The sequence below is a fragment of the Lissotriton vulgaris genome, chromosome 2_1, assembly GCF_964263255.1.
Source record: "Lissotriton vulgaris chromosome 2_1, aLisVul1.2, whole genome shotgun sequence".
Taxonomy (NCBI): domain Eukaryota; kingdom Metazoa; phylum Chordata; class Amphibia; order Caudata; family Salamandridae; genus Lissotriton; species Lissotriton vulgaris.
The window spans coordinates 9,167,498-9,190,074 of record NC_141687.1 but is presented as its reverse complement, the minus strand read 5'-3'; the positions used below and the strand labels follow the sequence as shown (position 1 = coordinate 9,190,074).

Here is a 22,577-nt window from a genome sequence, read left to right as displayed (position 1 = left end):
AATTATGTAAATATTTTAGGTGTGTGTTGTGGTGTTTACAGGTGTAAATGGGAAGGGGGAAGTAATTTATTTTTTATTGATGAAGTAATAATTAGTTGTTAATTAATTTAAATTAGTTAATTAGTAATTCATTATGGTAATTGTCAAAATAATTGTAGGTGTGTGTTATGGTGTTTATTAGCTTTAAATGGTGAAAAAGGTGGGAAGTAAATTATTTTGTATTGATGAATTAATAGTTAGTTGTTAATTAATTTAAAATAATTAATGTGTAATTAATTATGGTATTTGTGTAATTAATTTTAGCTGTGTGTTGTGGTGTTTATAGATAGAAATGGTGCAAAGGGTGGGAAGAAATATCTTTTTTTATTGATTTGATGAATTATTAATTATTTGTTAATTATTTTAAAATAACTAATTTGTAATTAATGTTTGTAATTGTGCAATTACATTTTAGGTGTGTGTTTTGGATATTATAGTGTTAAAAGAATGTGTACTCAATAAATGTTTATCAGCTTTTTTTAGTAATCATGTATTTTAAATTCATTATTATTATGTTAATTACGGAAATACATTTCAATAAAAAATTTGATTACTTTTTTATTGGTGTGGTATTATAGGGTAGGAAATAAAATACATACATTTAGGTTTTAAATAATTTGTTTGTGTGTGAATATTTGTTCCTTTTAAATATTTTAAATAAATATTGTTTATAAATGTATTTAATATTTTTTATATATCATATTTGTAGGTGTTGTTATATGTAATTAACAGTATAATATACGTTCTTTTTATATGTTTAATATGTTTTATTGTTTATTTATTTTTAAGATTTTTTTAAAATTGTTTAAATGTTATTAGTAATTCTAGTTTTTCTTGTATCCAATACTTTACCTACTGTTGCACTCACTAGAGTGGGAATAGTAATTTTTACCTCTCCGCTATCCAACACTTTCCCTACTGGTGCACCTACTGGAGTGGGAAAGGTAATTTTTACATTTCCCCTATCTAGCACTTTCCCTACTGTTGCACTCACTGGAGTGGAAATAGTAATTGTTACCCCTTCGCTATCCAAAACTTTCTCTACTGCTGCACTCAATAGTATTCTATCATTGAACCAATACAACAATGCAATGAATAGTTCTCTGATTCTTCAGGTACCCTAAACATTGCCTACAGACAGATTCTTTCTGTGGTGCCATTTGCTTTACTGAATCATTAGGAATTTCAGATCTCATTTGTTACTGCTTATTATGGAGATGTGTTTTATTAGCAAGTTGCAAATCTACTTCACTTTCTGTCCATACATTGCTTTTTTTTTGGTTTGCCAGGGTGTTGCTCTACACTCTCAATTTCCACTCTTCATTTCAGTGGACAATCTGAGTTCCATTGCCTTTGAGCGGTGTTTTAAAAAAAGTGTACAAAGCAGTGCTTTGTGATGCGATGTTTTACACTGTGTCCGGGAGGAGGTTTAAATTTATTTTATGTAATTACTGATGCAGCAAACCGGGTTTTGTGGAAAGATGGTGTGCCCACACAAGAGAGGCATAACAAGAAGAAATATCTTCATTTCTTCTCATTAGTTACTCTTGCGTTCTGCAGCAGACATCGAAAGTGGACTATGTCTTTCAGGATTTTGTTTTGTGCAGGATGTTATTTCTGCCTGTAACATAGGCACAATGAGAGAATAGAAGTACATCATATCTTAGTGCAGAGAGCTCTCTCTATCACTTGACGCAGTGCAGGAAGTTATGTTTCGTTATGTTGCACTGCATGAAATCTTAGTAAATTGGGCCTGGATTTATGCCAAGGTTGCAATGGTCATTTTGGTGACTACATATCAGAGATAGCACTGAAGGAATGCTATAGAGACCCTCACTACTAGCTCGACGTGTGAGGTGATCCCTGCAGTGAAGGGTCGATAGAAGGCTCTGATCCTAGGGTGCCCTCCTGGTACACATGCCCAGGATAAGCCATACCAGGTCAGGGGGTGTTCCTTCTTGGTTGTGGCTGCTGGATAGTGGAACCCTCTTCTTGTCCAAGTTTGCCACATTAACATTGAGTCTTCACACAAACGATCCGTGAGACAATACTATTCACTATGTTTTCATCTGGAATTGGTGGGGTGATTTCTGTAGCTTTAGGATAGTGCCAGGACACCCCATGAGGTAACTGTCATGCTCTATAAAACCATTCATTCATGTTTTTTACTCACTTATTCAATTCTGTTAAGTTACACACAGGATTTATGACTTTTGTGTTTTCATCAGACTCACATGCAATAAAAAATGCACATTCTGTTAATTGATGAAAGGGATATACAGATTTTCCTTTGGTGAGCACCAACGTGTGCACATTTCTCCTCATAAACCTGCAACGGGCAGGTATCATCACACCAAATATCTAACACCTTGGGGTCAGAGTTCACATGTTTGATAACACCTGATAATGAGGGCCTTCATCTCATGAGATTCCTCCTGACAGCCACTCAGGGGTGAGGGTTCACTAATGTTGCCGTCTCCCTGACTTCAGGATTCCTTACACTGTCAAGACCCCTGAAGAGCCCCACCGTTGTTCCACTACAGAAAGCTTTGGTGGTAAGCTGCTTCCGACAAATACAGACGACTGTGAAATAACAGCAGGGAAGGTGGCTAGAAGCTATTGGTCTGTCTGCAAGATCCCAGGTTACACATCGCAGTAACAGCTGCTCTCAGAGCAGGCTTAATAAAAGCCCTTTTCTAAGGATGTCCCACAGATTCAGATCTGCTGAGGAAGCCTAACCACCTGCATGCACCTAGCTTGAAATCAATTAGTAGAATTTTAAATCAACATTCAGTTGTTTGAGATTCGGGTTACGGCAGCAAGACAAGCTGGCCACTCAATAGAGCCCCTCCTAAGCGTCAAAGAACAGTCTTTCATAGGGGACATCTAATCAGCACAATGCGGCTATAAAATCATGAAAAAGGATGTCGGTAGCTCCTGGGAGCAGCGAGGTAGGTTAGTAAACCCTTAATTGGTCTAGTCGCTACCAATTTTCTTTTTTTCTTGACGCTTCCGGTGCCCTCCGCACATAGGACACCATTTTACTATATCTGAGGATCGTTTTACCTCAGGAGTCAGCTCACCAGTGATTTTTTTTATTACCCCTCCAGAAATGTGGGCTTACTGGCGATAATCAGACTATCCAAATTTGAGAAACACACATTCATCCTTATTTTCTTGCCCTCTCCATGGTTTTTGATATTTTGGGGCAACTTTCAAAGACTTCAAGATAGGTGTTTTTCAAGGAAATTCCATGAGAGCGTACCGGTTCCTATTGATTAGTTTGCTTTTATGTTGACTATATTTCTCAATAAATAAGTCTAGCTTTATCATACCACTTGGTCAGCAGCTGTGCATCCAGTTTCAATTTTGCCTTGGTGGATATTGAGGTACTATAAAAGCTATCCTGGTGATCTTTGGCTAATACAAACATGGATTCTATGCACTCAAGTAAATCTCATCCTTCCATCAATTCTAATACCAATGGGCACACAGAAAATGGTGGCAGCGCTAATAAAAGGGATAAAAAAGGACCCTCTTCTCCAAACAAATAACCTCTCCCTTTGACACTGAGGACGAACCGAGAAATATACAACCTTTCAAGGCAGATAATACTACGACACTTCAAAGAATTGGGGAAAAGTGGTCAACTTTGGATTCAGGACTTACTAAGGTTGAAAAAAAGAATTGGTTATGCTCAGGATATTATAGCTAAGGTGGATATTTTATTTAAAGAGGTTATGCAGTTAAAGAAGTTATCAGAAGATTTGGTAACAGACACAATAACTTATGAATCTACAGCATAGCTCAATAAATTATACACATGCACGAAGGAGAAGACATGGAACTTAGTAAATCTTAAATGTTCTCCATCTGTTATTTACCACTCGGTCTTTTCTTTTTCTCTTTGCAGGTCCCTATCCTTCCCTTCTTTTGATGAAGATGTCTCTGTTCAACATTGTCCATTGATTTGAATGTCCAAGTTCTGTTCAGTTGTGCTGTCTCATTTAAGTATGTTAAGTCCCTATGGTGCCATGTTGGTTAAGTTGTTGTCTCTTTCACATTGTCCTTCCACTACTTTTTCTCATCATTTGTACTTATATAGGGTTCTTCATTTGAGAGCGGTGTCTGTTTTCTTGTTCCCCCCTTCTCAATATTATTGTTCTTTTTGTTCTTCACTTTCATGGGATGCATTTAAAAAAAAATTAAATGTTTTTGTTTCATTTTTTAAGGGCAAGCAGTGGTCACTGGGACCACTGCCTGCCCTTAAAAAATATTTTTGGACAAAGTCACAAACTGGAAGGGGTCCCCTTCCAAATTGTGACTGCATTACCACCCCCTTGAACAGGGTGGTAATTTGCGACTGCAATTGTGGTAAAAAAACATTAACACATAGAATTGCAGATGCAAATAGGAAGGGATCGCTCCTTCCTAATTGCTACTCGCAATTCCTAAATAGCGAGCCACAAATAAATTGTGACCCATTATTTAGGAATTGTAAATGGCCAACAGTGATTTTGCGTGCACAAAAAGGTTTGCAAACCAGTTTGCGCATGCAAAATCATGTAGTACATCTGACCCTTAGAGATTCAACGCAAGTTAAAACCCTAGAACATGAATATATTATTCAAATCACACAGATACCTTGTCTAAACTCATTAAAGCTAAAATGCAATATAATAAGGAGTCCTGGGATAGCGATAGTTTGCTTAAGTTTAATGCCAAAATGTATGGTTGTCAGATAAGCCTGGCCAATCTCTGGATAACTACCTTAAAAAACAAAAGTCCAAGATTGTTGCTATTACAGATAATAATAGAGCCAGGCACATTAGTGACCCCAAGATATTAAAGTGCTTCACAACATACTACACTAATTAAAAACCCCTGATTCCTCTCCTTCAACTGATCAGATTGATGCTTATTCTCAATGCAATTCCCAAATCTCCATAAAACACTCTCTGAATAGTCCAATTTCGGAATAAGACATCTCTAGCGCCATTCATCACCTTTCAAAAGATAAAACTCCTGAGCCTGAAGGTTTTTCTGTATGTTTCTTCTTTTATATTTCAAGCACCAGCTTTCTAAACTGTTGATTCTTATGACTTATTTTTCAAATATGGAAGGGCACAAGGCTCTTTTGCTCAGGCCATACTTTGTCTCATCCCTAAGAAGGGCAAGGATCTATCTCAGTATAGTAACGACAGACCTATCTGTGGGACTCTGAGTAACCTTCGAAAGAATTTATTTTCTTCCACCTGTATCCTTGAAGGGTCAATGAATCCCCATACCTCGCTACCATATAACATTTTTGCCTTGCAAATGGCCCTATACAAATTCACAATTTGTTCTGGGGCCCATAGACCCAGTCTATTTGTGAAATTCATAATTGCCCCAGTGAAACTGGAAAGAGACCTACATTTCTCATCAATCAGTTTATTGAACCTAGTGTGGGTGTCAAATAAAATTCCCAGATAGGAAAATGCCTGCACTTTTTCTATAGGGTGGGAACCAATCCTAAAGGTAAATTTCCCGACTGATCTTTTTCCCATCTCCATATTGTAAGATTTTGAGAGGTTAGCGGACAAGTCCAGGTTCTCCATAAAAATATCAAAACCATCAATCAGATGCTGGAGGCCCCGCACGGTGCGCGAGAGAAGCACTGTGTCGTCCGCGTACAGCAGGACTGGTATCTCTCTGTTACCTATCCTCGGGCTGTCCGCACCTAACGCCCCCAATCCCTTGTCTAAACCATTAAGGTATAAGGTAAAAAAAAGCTGGCAAGATACAGCCCTCTCTCACACCCCTAGAGCAAGGAAAAAAGTTAGAGGTGTCACCCTCATCATTATATCGGACCTGGGCTGAGGTGTACTGGTGTAGGGTGCTTAAGATATTGACTAGTCCTGGATCCACGCCCATGGCCCTAAAAGATCCCACAGTTTCCTATGATTGACCCTATCAAATGCAGCTGTTAAGTCCGTGAAAGCCAAGTACACTGTTTCATTACTGGCGACGGTGTACTTGGCAGTCAGGAGAAAGGGGTTAAGGCATTGGTCAGTTGTTGAGCAGCCTTGCCTGAAGCCGTACTGGATGTCTGAGATGATGTCATGCTCATCTGCCCATGCCAGAAGCCGATTCAAAATAGCTCTCCCCATGACTTTCACAGTGACGTCAATAAGGGAGATGGGCCTATAGCATTGAGGGTTGTCTTGTAGCGTAGTTCCTATTTTCCCAATAGGCCCTGCGCATTGGAATAACATAAACAGTAGTATCAACGTAGAAGTGCGGATCTTCCAGGCCTCTACTGACTATGCTAAACTTAATTGGGTTTGTTACCAACTAGCTCAGAGGTCACTGGAAACTTTCTTGACTGAAATAGGAAGTGATCAGCTTCCCTGGCACAGACAAGAAGGGATTCAGTTTTTCAACAACCGTGCAACATGACAACTTTGCTCCTCAGATCAAGAGTCAATCTCTAGGGTCGTGTGAAACAATAGACAGTTATTTTACTCAGTCAGGTTGGTGCAGTTTACTTTCACAATATGTAGAGAATAGAGAGACGGACGTTTGTCAATAAAAGGTTAACATTTATTGAACAGTCTTTCTTCTCGTACAAGCGAAATGTATTGCCACAATTGCAAGACTTGTTATTATAAAAAGTACGTACAGTAAGATAAGTATTGCGAAATAATACTGTAAAAGCATTGATATGGTTTCTTAGCCATACAATGGTTTAAAAGTAATAAAACATATATACATCCATATATACATTAGGCTAAAATACTCAACTGGTGCTTCTAACTACGCCTACCCCAGTGTACCTGACTTAAGCCTAATACTTGGGAGGGGAGTAAGTAAGTAGCTTTAAGTTAAGTTGGTTTTGCCAAGGTTTGCTTCAAGAATTCTGTCTCAAGGGTTTAGTCAACACCATACCTCTGGAATAGAATGATGGAGGTCTGGTATCTCCCTCAGGGCTCGATATCCCAGTCACCTGCAAGGGTAGACCAGAAACGCTGGAGCTGGATTTCTCGGCAGGAGAAAGGCAGCGTCTCTTCTTCAGCACGTCGAGGAGGAGAAGGAGGGGGGACAGCGTCCGCGGGAAGCTTGCATCTGCTGGGCTCTTGCAGGGGGACGGCTGTTCAGCTCCTAGGTTCACCACACCATCGTTCGCTAGTTAGCAGCGATAGCAGCTATGGTGTCATCAGCATGACAGCTTCTTCAGCAGCAGCGAGATAGCTGGCAGTATCAGCTTCACCAACAGCAACTAACAACAGGCAATTGCTTAAGGCAACGTTGGTAATATTTATACCTGAAAGGTGCCATGTTTGACGTAAGTTTGCTGGACATAAGACGTCAATAAGATGTCACTAGGAAGTGATCGTCTATCAGTGCTCATTAGAGTTCTATTACTAATCAAAACACAGCAAGCGGGGATTTCCAGGTTTGCTGAGTTTTTATCTTGTTGAAGAACTCAGAGTGTTAATCTAGGAATCTCAGATAGTGACTTCTGCTCTGTCATTGCACTAATTGGTTGCAAAGGAAGTGGCAGAGAAAGCTATTCTGGAATGTGGCTCTGTTCGTGTGAGGCCAGAGATGAGTTTCTGAATATTGCACTTGAACGGTTATGCCAATATAGGGAATAAATGGAATTATAGCCGAATAGGGGCATAAGGTCACAGTATCGATCAGGATCCTAGATAAGCACGCAACAGTCTATATTACCCTTCTTGAAAATTGGAACTATTATTGCAGTGGACCAAGATAAGGGCATGCCTGCCTCTACTGCCGCATTGATCACTCTTACTAAGATGGAGCCCACAGGTCTACCTGAGAAAGCAGAAGATCGGAGAGGATCCCATCTGGTCCCGGGGCCTTTTTGCGGGTTAATCCCTCAATTCCCGCTTTTATCTCGCCTAAGGTGAAAAAGGTTTCCTGAGCTGTTTGATTTCCTACCCCTTCGGATGGGAGTGCAGTACTCATACTATCAGGATTGTAGAGACCTTTAAAATGCTCCATCCAGGCCTCTGGTAAAACGTGGCAGACAAGTTTAGACTTGTTCCCATCTTGGAAATACGGTCCGTTCACAGTTTTCCAGAAAGCGGTCATATCCCTAGCTTCAGCCGCTTCCCTCAAGTTTTCCCATGACAGATTTTGCAGTGAGGTTTTGTGATATTTCAAGGCCTGCTTGTACCTCCCCCGACACATAGACACCCTCATCTTGTCTTTGGGGACAGTCTTTAACCCCTTCCATGCTCATGACGAGCTCAGCTCGTCATGAGGCACAGTTGAGCTGTGCTGATGACGAGCTGAGCTCGTCATGTAACATTAGTGTTTATTTTTTTCAGCACAGGGGAAAAATAACCACAGCAGCGATGTGGTTAATGCTGCCTTCAAATCTCTCAAGTCGCTAGAGCAGCAGCCCATCTATACAATGGGCAACCCCCTCAAATGTTTTAATTAGGTCCGCCCCCTCTATGGTGGAGTTTAGGCACTTCCATACCTGATGATGTTCCTCCATCAGTAGTGCCTTGTGAAATTTGTCAAAGTTAATATTTGACCATCTTAATCTCCTTCCCTGTTCTGTGGCTGTAAAAAGACCACTATTCTGGTTACAGGGGGAATATTTGGCTGGGTCAGGATCCTGTAGGATCAACACCTACGGGTTGTAATCACTAAAGGTGCTTAGTTCAATGTTAAAACTCAGTATCCAACATATTAAAGAGGTGGGTACAAAGATGAAATCAATAATAGAGCCCCGTCCCTTGCCTTGAAAGGTTGGGGAGATGCCCGGGTCCCCAATTACTCTTAACAAGTCCAATGTGTGTGCGAGGGCATGGGTGCCCAACACCTTACTTAATTCCAATCCCTCCCTAGTGTGTTCCATGTGGAGTCCCTCTTCCATTGGGCAGAATGCCCAATCCCCCAGTGTTATTAATTAAATGTTTACACAAGTGGCAATTAAAGTCTCCCATCACCACCAACTGAGCTCTATTTGCCCCCTTTAATTCTATTCCTGTCAGCCTATGATCCAGCTTTGCCAGTGTTTGGCCTCCTTTAATAGCATTATAAAAATTAATAAAAATGAATTTCAATCCCCTGGTCGTTAACTGTATACCCTGAGTACAGGCGGAGTCCCAAGCTAAGTCCTCCCATTTTCCCCTTAACCTCAGATCCCATAAGTGATAAGACCTCCCTTAGCTCGCCCTGCCGCAGAGCTTACTGCTGGAATAAAAAACATTTCGTACCCTTCCAGGGCTAAGTAGGAGGGATCTGCCTCCCACGTCTCCTGTAGGCAAATAATGTTAAATTCCCTTATGTAATCTAATCAGTCCTGATTTTTTAATTTACTGGACATGCCCGCTATATTCCAAGTGATTATGTTATTGGTTCCCTACCCTCCTTCTGGTGGGGAATTGGACCTTGGGACAATATGCCCCATATGAGGTACCGGCCCTCTAGGGGGACAAGACTCAATATCGTTCATAATATGGGCTATCTGTATCTGTTGATATAGCAGTCAGTTCCCCGCCTAGTCCTCCAATAACCTTATCCTGATACACGTCCTCCCAGGCACTCCCATGTTCTATAATTGACCCCTCATACAGTCAGTCTCAGTCGATTAGGGCAGAAACACTTGGCAAATCGGTTAAATATTGGCACTAGATGCTCTCCCTGAGTTAACCTTGCCGTTGTTTGCCTCGAATCTTCCCTGTTCTGGGCATGCATTTGGACTCTATAAAAGAAGCCCAGTGGGAGCAATCTAACCCTGGTACCACTTCCTCCTGGTATATTCCCTTCTTTTGGTGATACAACAATTCTCTTACCAATTTCGGGTGTCTAAAGTTTAAGATCACACAATCTCCCGGAAATCCATTCCTACTTTTTCCGATCCAAGATACTCGTCTGGCCATTATGATGTGCCTATGGTTGCTGATACTAAAACCTGCATTAGTGGCCAGCCAATGGGCTGCTTTGTTTATCAAGGAACGCGTGGTCTCTTCCCTACCCATTGTACTTGCGTGGATCCCTGTCAAGACCACTGTATAAGGGCTTGCAGCTGGGAGTAAGTCTAATACTGGCAGGTCCTGGGTATTAGGTGCCGTGTCCACTCCTGGTGGCACTAATGCAGTAGGATTGACAAATCCATCCCCCTGTGATCGGGATGCATTGTCAGTATTTGATCAGTCCACTGGTCTCTCCCCCTGTATCTGCCTTTTGGCTTCCAATGTGCTTAAGTGGCCATGGACCTGGCTGACAGTACATCCCTCTCTTGAAGTCTTCTTTGTCTGGGTGTAGCATGGATGATTTCTTTATCATTTGCCCCACTAGTGCCCTAATTCAACTGTCCTAGCGTGGGTTGTGTGTTAGTCTCAACGTCTCCTCTTCTCGTAGTCCGTGGCCCCTTCTCTATTACGGTCTCCATGCTACTTGTTGTAGTTAGCTGTAAGAGTTGCCCTTCTATCACTGTAGGCCTCTCATGCCGGCGGCCCCAGGTGAGCTATTAGTAGGGACTTCAACTTTATGACTAAATCTTTGTTCCATCCCTCCAGCACTGCAATTTGTACACCATATGGGAATTGTCGGTGCCCCTTCTTCCATGGCCCCCTTCCCTTTCACTCCTCCTCTCTGTTTCCGGTTTTTCGGGGCATGATGTCCCCCTTTCCTTGTGTTCCTAGCTTGGGGTTTGATCTCACTAGGGGTGTTTGTCTTGGTAATGATACCCTTAGCCTGCAAATCCTTTTTTGAACGCGTGACCACCTCTTCTCTGGGCTCTTGAGAAATTTTTTCCACTACCTCCTGAGTGGGTGTTACATCCTCCGCCTCCCTTCGCCCTAGAAGTTACGGTGTCAAGGAAATGCGATCTAGTTTTCCCCTCTCTTCTTGTGAGAAAGTATACGATTAATCATGGTCGTCATCATCTAGCTCTATGGTTTGTGGTGATGAGCCCGCCCCTACTGTTGGTAAGGGAGAGTGTATTATAGCCTTAGTGGTGACCCTGTTTCCCCTAATGCTTTGTCCCGGGGCAATCCCAGTAAGGGGGATGGACATCTAGCAATGGGGCCCATGGACGATCTCCTCTGTTCAATAACTTACACAATGAGAGCCTCTTCTCACTTAGCTGAATTTCATGATTTAAAAGTGACTCCGCCCTTATTATAAAAGCGTCCAGGGTCCCCCTTACACTTCCCCCCGCAGCTGAACTTGTCTCTTTTCGATTACTCATCTCACATGTGATTGCAACAGCCTCCCGAATGTTTCACAGTTAAATAAGCACAACAAGTTCCAGATAAGGGAGAGAGCAGTTCAATACCTTGGAGTGAGGATCGCTGCATCACAGTTCTTTACACCCTCAATGTCACCGCCTCCTGTGCGATTGCAAAGATATCCTCTTGGCTCTGATAAATTAATGGGCCGGGGCATACGAGTAAGGGGGATGGCCCAGCCCAGCCTCTTATGGCCTCTGACGGGCACGGACGGGCCCGCCCTTGGTCTGAGCTTCCCTCTATCCTGCAAGTGCCAAGCTTATGAAGGTGCCAAAGAAAATAAAGGTGGTAGGGAGGGAGGGAGCGAGGGAGGGAAGAACAGAGAGTGGGAGGGAGAGAAGGAGTGTGGGACGGATTGAAGTGTGGAGGGAAGGCAGAATGGACAGAGAGAGAGAAGGACAGTGGAAGGGAGAGAGGGGGAGGAAAGGAGGCAGGACAGGGTGGAGAGAGGGAGGGAAGGAGGGTGGGACAGATGGAAGGAGGGAGGTAAGAAGGTATGGGAGGGAAGGAGAGAGGAATGGAGGGATATAGGGAAGGGAGAAGGGTGGAGGGATGGACGGAGAGAGGGAGACACAGAAAAGAAGGCAGGATGGACAGAGGGATAGAAGAACAGTGGGAGGGAGTGAGCAAGCGAATGAAGGAGGCAAGACAGGACAGAAAGAGAGAGGAAAGCAAGGCAGGATAGATAGAAGGAGGGAGGGAAGTGGCAGGATGGAAGGAAGTAGGAAGAGAGGTAGGAAAGGACAGAGTGAGAGAGGGAGGGAGGGAAGGAGAGAGGGAGGGAGGGAAGGTAAGATGGACAGAGAAAAATGAAGGACAGGGGAAGGGAGGGAATAATAGAGGGTGAAGAGTGGAGGGAAGGATGATGGAGGGAAGGGTAGAAGAAAGGCAGGATGGACAGAGGGAGGGAAGGTAGGATGGAGGGAGGGAGTGAGGGACATATAGAAGGATGGAGGGAAGGCAGAATGGACCGACTGAGGGGTGGAAGGTAGTACACTATGCTGTGTAAGACTGGGTCTCAGGGTAGTGAAGATTATCGATAAGTTATAGTATCATCACTAGGTGCTTCAAATTGAACAAATCTTCAGTAGATGACGTTAGACTCAGGTAAGAAACCTTATAGGTTGGTCGACACGGAGCAGGGATTGACTAGTGAGGAAGGGGTCTTTAACTTCACCCTTGGCTCCAGAGTAGACTTATGTTTAATGAAGTGCATTAATGGTTCATATAGCCCCACCTGATGAAATGCTTGCCACCAGTGGTCACTTTTGTATTTTGACAGTAGTGTTTAAAGTCTTCACTATGTAAGGATGTTTGTTTTTAGACACAGGTTCCACCTCTTACCTCTACAAGTCACTCCAGCGTTCCTCCCTGTTGGACAGGTATTAATACTCCAGCCTCGCTGTGCACATTTCCACAGGGCAGACTCATCTCCTTGGCATTGGACATTACTCATCAGAACTGGCAACGGGCTGACCCCGAATGATGAATTATAACCATAGCTTTGTACAGCTCCACATCTAAGCTGTCTGCAGACCACCGACGCGTCCTTCTGATCCCAGGCGTCATCACAGACTTTACCCCACACTCCATTGTGCCTGACCTCCACTCTTCCAGCACAGAGAGAGGGGCCATTCACCAACCGGACCTGATCAGGACCTGGGAAGATATTAAAAAGGCATTGGAAAGGAATGTAAAGAAAAGGAACAAATATAACAATATTTTTCATCAATAAAAAAGGTGCTGTTCAGTGACATAGAATGTGAGTGTAAATCCTTTCGAAATGGGACTATTCTTTTTTGAATCTCCTAGCAGAGAGCAGCATCCTCTATTTGCAACTATGCATTCCTCATTTGAATGGGATCTAAGGCATGGAAACAGAGAGTCCATAATCAATACATTGGGTGTCCCTTTGGACACAGCTTCACTCATCAGATTTTTACCACAGTGGCCACAATAATACAATCCTTCTGACAGGAACAATGGTCGTTGGTCAGCGATTATTCCCTCTACACCCTCACACTTCTAAGATGTTATCTCAACTGTGAAATTCTAAAATATGTCCATATGGCGGTGAGAATAAACCTTTCTGAGTGACTTTGAATATGACAACAGGAAAGCTCTACCTAAATGTAAATGTTTGCTGCCCTGCATCTATCTTGGATCGCAATCTTTACTAAAGACTTGATGAATCTTGAAGGCTTGATACCTGTCATGTGCTGTTGATACTGTGATAATTCATCCTGCATCAGCAATAAAATACAAAAGATACAGCACTCACCCTTAACTCCTGCATCAAGGCTGTTGCTGAATGGATGCAACTCAACTCTCAAAGAGTCAACTCTGATTCATGTATTTATAATTTCTAAAGCACAAATAAGCATGCATATGTGTGGGGGATTTTTAGCACTATGAGTGCCATAGCTGCATAGTTAGGTACATTAAGAACAAAGGCTTTTTATTTCTGTTGCTATTTAGGAGTCTTGGATGGTGACTAACCTCTGAGGACCCCATAATCCTTAAGAATGTACCACCAGTTATACTATGCCTGTGTGTAATTTTAATTATGCAGCATAATTTTGTGATGTGAAAATGTCATGTTATACTGCCTCATGTAAACAAGATGTCAGTGTGGGGAAACATTCTCCTTCGAGCAAGGAAACAGCAGCCTTTCTTAAAATGTGTTCACCAATAATATTACTCGAAAAGTCATGCAGTGTTTTTTTTTTGTTTATACCCAAGCAGACTGTTCAGGTACTTTTTGAGTGCAAAATGCATTTTTTTTAAATGTTTCTCTTTTAAGTTACACAAAACAAGTGCAATGGAGAGTTAGGCTACTGTACAGACAGTATTCACTGCCCCTTTCTGTCTGCTTATATCTGTATTTGGTTATTAACTGGTGCAATTGTGGTGAAACTGTTGGAAAGACAGTATCACCTTGTGTAAAATGACAAAATAATGAAGTAATACTTAAAAAAAATATGCCTCATTATGCCTCATAATTTGACTTTCCGTCCACTTAATTTTCTCAGCCCTGCCATTTAGTTTTTTGTTCCCTACTGCATAAGTCCAACATCTCTGGTTATAGGCTACCTGAAAGTAATATATATATACGTATGGGAACACCACCTCCCCGGGGCTAAAGACATATCAATGGGAGTGCGCAGGTACTTATGCACCCACTTACAGACTCACTCAGAGAGCGACACACCCCTGCACAGACCCACTCAGAGACTCATGCACCTACTTAGAGAATCAGTAATAAACTCATGTATATAGTCTCATACCTACTTTTGCGCCCACTCAATGACCCACTCACATACTCATGCACCCACTTATGGACTCAAATGAGAGAGTCATACAACCGTATAGAGGCCCACTCAGAGATTGACCTACCCTCTTACAGACCTACTCACACAGACACATATGACCTCAAAGACCCACTGAAACACTCATACACCCACTCACAGATTCACTCATCTACTCATACACCCACTACACACCCATACAGTCACTCACACACTCAGTCACAGACCCTCACAGAGAATTATGGAGTCAATCAGTCACTTATTTATACACTGGGAAGCTCATACACCCACTCACAAACTCACAAGATATACACACACCCACTCACTCACTCACCCAGTCAAGACCTACTCACACAGACACATATGACCTCAAAGACCCACTGAAACACTCATACACCCACTCACAGATTCACTCATCTACTCATACACCCACTACACACCCATACAGTCACTCACACACTCAGTCACAGACCCTCACAGAGAATTATGGAGTCAATCAGTCACTTATTTATACACTGGGAAGCTCATACACCCACTCACAAACTCACAAGATATACACACACCCACTCACTCACTCACCCAGTCAAGGCTCTTGCATCCACTCCCAGACCCACCCAGACACTCGCCCTCCAAGTAACACACCCATTCAGACACTTATGCATGCACCCATTCACTCACCTACTCAGAGACCCATTGAGACACTAATACACCCACTCACAGAGCCACTCAAGCACTCATGTACCCACTCAAAGACCCACTCAAACGCTCACACCCATCCAATCTCTCAAAGAGCCACACATAGACTCAATCGCATACTTATGTACCCAGTTCGTTATAGACTCAGAGACTCATGAACCCACACACAGTCACACTCACAGACCCATGCCCCCAATTACAGAACCACTCAGACACTCACTCTGCCAGTCATAGGCCCATTGAGAGATTCATGCATTGACTCACAGATCCACTCAGACTCTCATGCACCCACTTACTCACCTATTCAGACACCTCTTTAAACACTCATGTATCTACTCAATGATCCTGTCATACAGTTGTATACTTATTTAAAAATGCACAAAGGCACTCATGGACCTACTCACAGTTTGAGTGAGGGACCTACGCACGCAATCCTAAGACCCATTGTGACCCTGATGCACTCACTCATAAATGCACTGAGGCAGCCACTCATTTTGTAATAGAAGTATTTGTGTACTGTTTCACAGATCCCCTCAAATATTTATACAGTGAATAATGGACTTTGTGATACTGTGATGCATGCAGTCATAGATTAAACTGAAAAAGGTGTGCACTGTGTTATAATAGATATTAAGGGAGTTGTCTGTGCTACTATACAGTTATACAGATAATAATGGGGTTAGTGTGTTGTTCACAATCCATTTTGCAGTTATAAGTTTTGAATGTGGTGGTGGCTAATAAATGTCTGCATTTGTTTTATCATTTTGAGATGTATTCGAGATATCCATGGTTACAGACGTCATTGTGACTTCTGCTGTTGCAGCAAAACCAGAAATACAATGTCTCTGAAAACTCACTACAAAAATATGAGTTTGAAAAGTACACAAATAAAGCTCTACTGTTAAATATACTGTACAATCTGTCTATTAATCTATCTATCTATCTATCTATCTATCTATCTATCTATCTATCTATCTATCTATCTATCTATCTATCTATCTATCTATCTATCTATCTATCTATCTATCTATCTATCTATCTATCTATCTATCTATCTATCTAACTAACTATCTATCTATCTATCTATCTATCTATCTATCTATCTATCTATCTATCTATCTATCTATCTATCTATCTATCTATCTATCTATCTATCTATCTATCTATCTATCTATCTATCTATCTATCTATCTATCTATCTATCTATCTATCTATCTATCTATCTATCTATCTATCTATCTATCTATCTATCTCAATGCACCACAGTGTGAATACATCACTGCATGGGTAGAGAGGAGCAGCATTGCCTGCGGGAGAATCGAAGGGTCTCAGCAAAAACATCATGTTGGACAGGAAGCTGTGGTGGAGTGAAGCCCGGGGGCCACAGTCATGGGATGCCACCTGGTATTTTGGATTTCCCACTTACTTAAGGGGGAAACACAAACGGACTGCAAATACCAGCATGCAGCAGCATGTTTCATCAGCGCAAGTTGAAATATTTCTTTAAGGGAGAGGAGTGACCTCGATAAAGACTGTATGAGGAGAGGTCAAGGGGACACCTAAATGGCCAGTTGTGAGGCTGTGCCATTGTAAAACGCACTGAGGAAAGCTGAACTGCTGAAATGTGTCTGCTGAGTTGTTACTCTGTTTGCACTGTGAACTTACTCTGAATAAATCCTCTTGATTTTATCCCGGTAGTGTTGGACCCTTTTTGACAGTGAGTGGCGATTTGGACTCTCTCTCTCTCTCTCTCTCTCTCTCCATATATATATATATATATATATATATATATATATATATATATATATATATATATATATATATATATATATATATATATATATATTACCTACTGGCGGTATATATAGTTAGGATTTTTTCTCTATGGGACTTTTGAAAATTCTATGTCTAATAACTTTGGCGTTTGTGGACGGAATTGGCTGAAATTTTCAGGAAAATGGCACATTTTATTTCCGAGCAGCCCCTTAAAATTTGGGGGGGTTTCGTCAAGGGGGGGCCGAGAAAAAAGGGGGGTCCCAAAACACGTTTTTCCAATTCATTTTACCATAGGGCGGTTGGCCTCACTTTTAGCTCGAACAGCTGAATGGATTTGCACGAAACTTGGCAAAATTGTAGGGACTGTTAGCCCGATGTGCCTTTGCTAGGTCTCAATATATGTGCTCCAGTGGATTTTGAGAAATTAACATTTTAAAAAACAGATATATCTGTGACAGCGTCCCGGGTAGCGCTCCGGTTCGCGTACTTTTCGCGTTACGGAACTTTGCGAAGCGAAGCTGATTGGCTCTCCGGTGTCTGTCAACATTCTAAACAGTCCGGAACGGCCGCCATCTTGTCTCTCCGTAGGATCGAGAGACAAGAGGAGGAGAAAAATCGAAGGGGGAATTTAATGAAAGGGGGCAAGGTAGACCCCTCTTGACCCCCTAGGAATGATGTTGGGGTTATTAAAGGGTCCTGTGGGGCAAATAAAAAAATTAGATTTTTCGCGGTTGAAGCGCTTCCTGGTTCGCGAACCGGGTCGCAAGCCCGTAGCGAAACAGGAATTCGCCATTTTGCGTTTTGTTTTAATTAAATTACAAGATGGAGGAAAAACAATGTGAGAAATGGGTATAAGGGGGTACGGGAGACGTATCCTGACCCCCTATGTTTTCTGAGGGTGGCTGAGGAGGCTCATATATGTTGATACATGTCTTCCAGCGGCTGCGCGTGAGCGGATTTTTTTTTTTTTGCTGCGTGACGTCTGTTAACGTTCGATTCGAAGGAAATCAGGAAGTGTTGACCGCCATTTTGTCACTGAGAGTAAATATATTGTTTAAAAAAATTGTTATAAATTAATCCGTATTGATAAACATTGTCTGCGCCATCTTGCCTTTTTTCCAATGCCACACGTTTGTTGTGCACGGCAGCCATTTTAGATGCCTTGACCAGACCCACACTCTGCACGCCGCCGATCCTCAGCATGGCTCCCCACCCTCGCAAGCATCTCCCCCACACACTGGTCACCCCCGTTCTCTCTCTCATGCATGGGCCATAAACCTCCCCCCATCTGCACTGCTCTTCCCTGAGAATCACACCCTGTGCCCGCCCGACACCTCCCTTTCACCCTATTCACTACCGCACCCTCTGACACTCCTCTTCCTCTGTGTCCGATTGTCCAGGCCGGTCCCAGGCTATCACCTAGCCCTGCGGATGTAGTTTATGGCCCCAACTGTAAAGAATCACCCCTCTTCAAAGGAGTTACAGTAGATCAAGGCCCCCACCCCATGAGATCCGTCACACCACACGCGTTCTTACTATCTGATAACCATCCTGTATTGTGCTTGGGGAGGGGATTCTCACTGTAAGGGTGTGTGGGACCGAGCCTGAAGCGGAAGATTCCAGGGATGCATTTTTGTACATCAAAGTCTTCACAATTATGTGTCACATTAAAAATATATAGCACTCCAACAAAGTAGTAGGATTATAACACTTTAATAACTTATAAATATATACAACGCTCCAACAAAGTAAACACGTTGAAAAAAAACATTTTAAACAACTATTTACATGGCAGCCTGCTGCAACATCTATCTCAAAGCAACAATGGGCTCCTTTGGTCTGTCTTTTAGTCGGCAAAATCCGTCGGCCTGTGAGGTGGCATCAGTAGCGGTCCGTTGTGCGAATAGGCCGAAGGCAGCACAACGCGCCGAGATCCGGACGGCACCCAGGTGGTGTCCAGCAAGTTGTCGCACTGGTGTGGCCATCCTACAATGCTGCGCAGAAAGACAGCGTGGGGCGCCCGGGGGGGGGGAGGTGGCGCGAAGGGGTCTCCCCCGCCTCCCCAGGTGGAGGCTCCTCAGCTGCAGTGGGGCGCCCCTTAGCGTTTCAGTCGCCATTCAGCTGAATTGCGCCCGCTCTTGCGGCACTGTGCCTCATCCGCCATTCAGCTGAGTTGCGCCCGCTCTTGCGGCTACAGCGTCTCGCCCACCATCCAGTTGAATTGCGCCCACTCTTGTGGTGCAGCGATAGGTGGCTGCCACAGGACTCTTAAAATGGCGGCCGGCTCTTCGGATTTGGGCCTGGTCCACTAAAATGGCCCTGGGACAAATTTGAACTCGGACATTTGACTGCTAGGGCTTGGGCCCCATTCCCGAAAGCGTCCCCTCAGCCTTGAAGATTCTACAAAAGTCATCGGGGCCCCCGACTCCTGCAGGCTTCCGGTGGGGAGTGGCTGCCATGATTGCTTGCGGAATGGCCACGACGGAGCCACGAGGTGGTGGTGCTCTCATGCTGACGCCAGCTTCAGTCTGAAACATCCAGAAACACTGTAAACTACCAATTCGATGATTTCCGGTGGAGCCCCAACGTGACCCGGAAGGGAAGAACTTGCCCTCCCCTCTTTTGACTGATGGTTCTTCTTGCCTGTCCCCTCTGTTGTCATCTAACGAATCTTTTTGGACTGCCGAGTGAGAAAAAAAAAGGAGGGGCTTTCATCATTTGGGAAAAAAAAATGTTTCAATCCAATGAAAAGTGTTATTTTTAGGTCATATGATCAAACCTTCCATCATTAGAAAACCAAAAGTAAAATGAACCAATGAAAAGTGTTATAAAAAAGTCACATGACCTGTTATGCGGCTTTGGGCTATAAAAAGCCTACAAAATCCGTTGGCCTGTGAGGCGGCGTCAGTAGCGGACCGATGTGCGAATAGGCTGAAGGCAGCACAACACGCCGAGATCCGGATGGCACCGAGGTGGTGTCCAGCAAGTTGCCGCACTGGTGTGGCCATCCTACAATGCTGCGCCGAAAGACGGCGTGGGGTGCCCGGGGGGGGAGGCGGCGCAAACGGGCCTCTCACGCCTCACCAGGTAGAGGCACCTCATCTGCAGTGGGGCGCCCCTTAGCGTTTCACTCGCTGTCCAGTTGAGTTGCGCCCGCACTTGCTGCTACAGTAGGCCGAAGGCAGCACAACGCGCCGAGATCCGGATGGCACCGAGGTGGTGTCCAGCAAATTGCCGCACTGGTGTGGCCATCCTACAATGCTGCGCCGAAAGACGGCGTGGGGTGCCCGGGGAGGAGGGGAGGCAGCACGAACGGGCCTCTCCCGCTTCCCCAGGTGGAGGCACCTCATCTGCAGTGTTGTGCCTTTTAGCGTTTCACTCGCTGTCCAGCTGAGTTGCGCCTGCACTTGCTGCTACAGTAGGCCGAAGGCAGCACAACGCGCCGAGATCCGGATGGCACCGAGGTGGTCTTGCGGCTACAGCGTCTCGCCCACCATCCAGCTGAGTTGCACCCACTCTTGCGGTGCAGCGATAGGCGGCTGCAACAGGACTCTCAAAATGGCGGCTGGCTCCTTGGATTTGGGCCTGGTCCACTAAATTGGCCCTGGGACACCTTGGAACTCAGACGCTTGCCTGCTAGGGCATGGGCCCCATTCCCGAAAGCGTCCCATCTTTTGACTGATGGTTCTTGTTGCCTATCTCTTCTGTTGTCATTTAACGGAACCTTTTTGGACTGCCGAAAGGGGTTCTGGTCCGACCGCTGGTTGGTGGAGACATTTTGACTATATCCTGGACCTGCCCGGCCTCGCCCAAAATGGCGCCGGTATAAATGGGACTCGTAACTCCTTGTTGTGTACTGGTTGCCCAACCTTGATATCACGAGATACGTATGCAGTTTTGAAGCACATGGCGGGTGGGGACGAGTACTGATTGAACATTTGGACATCCCTATTGATATTAAGTTCTGATGTGTTATTGATTACTGTACTATTGAAAGTTCGAATTAACGTCACCCATGGTACTTGCCCGCAAATGTATATCTAGATAATTTTATTGTAACTGGCCCTGTCGTACTTTAATTATAAAATGTACGTCCACCGATTCCGCAACTGTTAGACACCTTAGTTCTTGCAACCTAATGGCCCGCCCGTTACGTTCTTCTACAGTGTAAATGTCCCCTCATCATATACGATTACAGTTTGCTCCGTGGCCGGCCAACGTGGTTATAGGCCCGTATTTGTATACTGACATTTTCACAATAAAGGTTTTTAAAACAAAACATGGTAGTAGTACCTAGATTGGTAAAGTTTTGAATAATAGCCACTGTTTTCAAATCAGTAAAAGGCAAGTGAAATAAAGCAGCCCGATTACATGACGGTTAAAAGGTATAATACGCAGGAAAGCAGTAAAGATAAATGGTCAAGGGCTGTTGTGTTTTCCACTCCTGCAACATAAAGTGATCGATGAGAATCCGATATTCATGCCTATCAGCGACTAAGACAGCAGGTCGAGCCTCTTTTGTTCAACGGCTCCCTCATGGGACGAAGAAACGCCCGTTTTCTCGAAAAAGGAATATTTTACTTGCAGGACAGTTGTAAATTTACCGGGAAAATACATTAGCCTGGAACATTGTTAGTGATAAACTGTAAATGCATCTGGCTCCTTTGCTTTACAAGTCAGAGTGAGAAAAAAAAAGGTGGGGCTTTCATCATTTGGGAAAACAAAATGTTCGAAACCAATGAAAAGTGTTATTCATAGGTCATATGACCAAACCTTCCATCATTAGAAAAACAAAAGTAAGATGAACCAATGAAAAGTTTTATTAACAAGTCACATGACCTGTTATGCTTACGTTACGCGCAGCGCGCCGCGCCCTGGATCGCTTCCGGGAAGCTGCGCCTCGCGCACCGGAGCACTTCCGGGTGCGCTAACGTGGCGCGTCATATGACGCATTACGCGACAACGCAGGTCCAGAATATAGTCAAAATGTCTCCACCAACCAGCGGTCAGAACACAACCCCTTTCAGCAGTCCAAAAAGTTCTGTTAAATCACAACAGAAGGGACAGACAACAAGAACCATCAGTCAAAGAGGGGAGGGCAAGTTCTTCTCTACCGGGTCACGTTGGGGCTCCACCGGAACTGATCGAATTGGTAGTCTACAGTGTTTCTGGATGTTTCAGACTGAAGCTGGTGTCAGCATGAGAGCACCACCATCTCGTGGCTACGTCGTGGCCATTCCGCGAGCAATCATGGCAGTCGCTCCCCACCGGAAGTCTACGGGAGTCGGGGGTCCCGGTGACTGTTGTAGAATCTTCAAGGCTGAGGGGACTCTTTTGGGAATGGGGCCCATGCCCTAGCAGTCAAGCGTCCGAGTTCTACGGTTGCCCAGAGCCATCCTTACAGGCCAGGCCCAAGTCTGTGGAGCCGACAGCCATTTCATGAGCTCCGTAGCAGCCGCCTGTCGCTGTACCGCAAGATTGGGTGCAATTCCGTTGG

At 43.9% G+C, this 22,577-nt stretch overlaps 1 protein-coding gene across 1 annotated transcript in view; it reads right to left on the bottom strand.

The window, feature by feature from the left end:
• Positions 1-22,577, bottom strand: part of LOC147729450 (scavenger receptor cysteine-rich type 1 protein M130-like) — a 541,776-nt gene that overhangs the window by 255,114 nt on the left and 264,085 nt on the right. Inside the window, exon 3 of the mRNA XM_086953997.1 lies at positions 12,645-12,959. Within this exon, the coding sequence (XP_086810123.1) occupies positions 12,645-12,959 (315 nt within the window). The remainder of the gene's footprint in view (positions 1-12,644; positions 12,960-22,577) is intronic.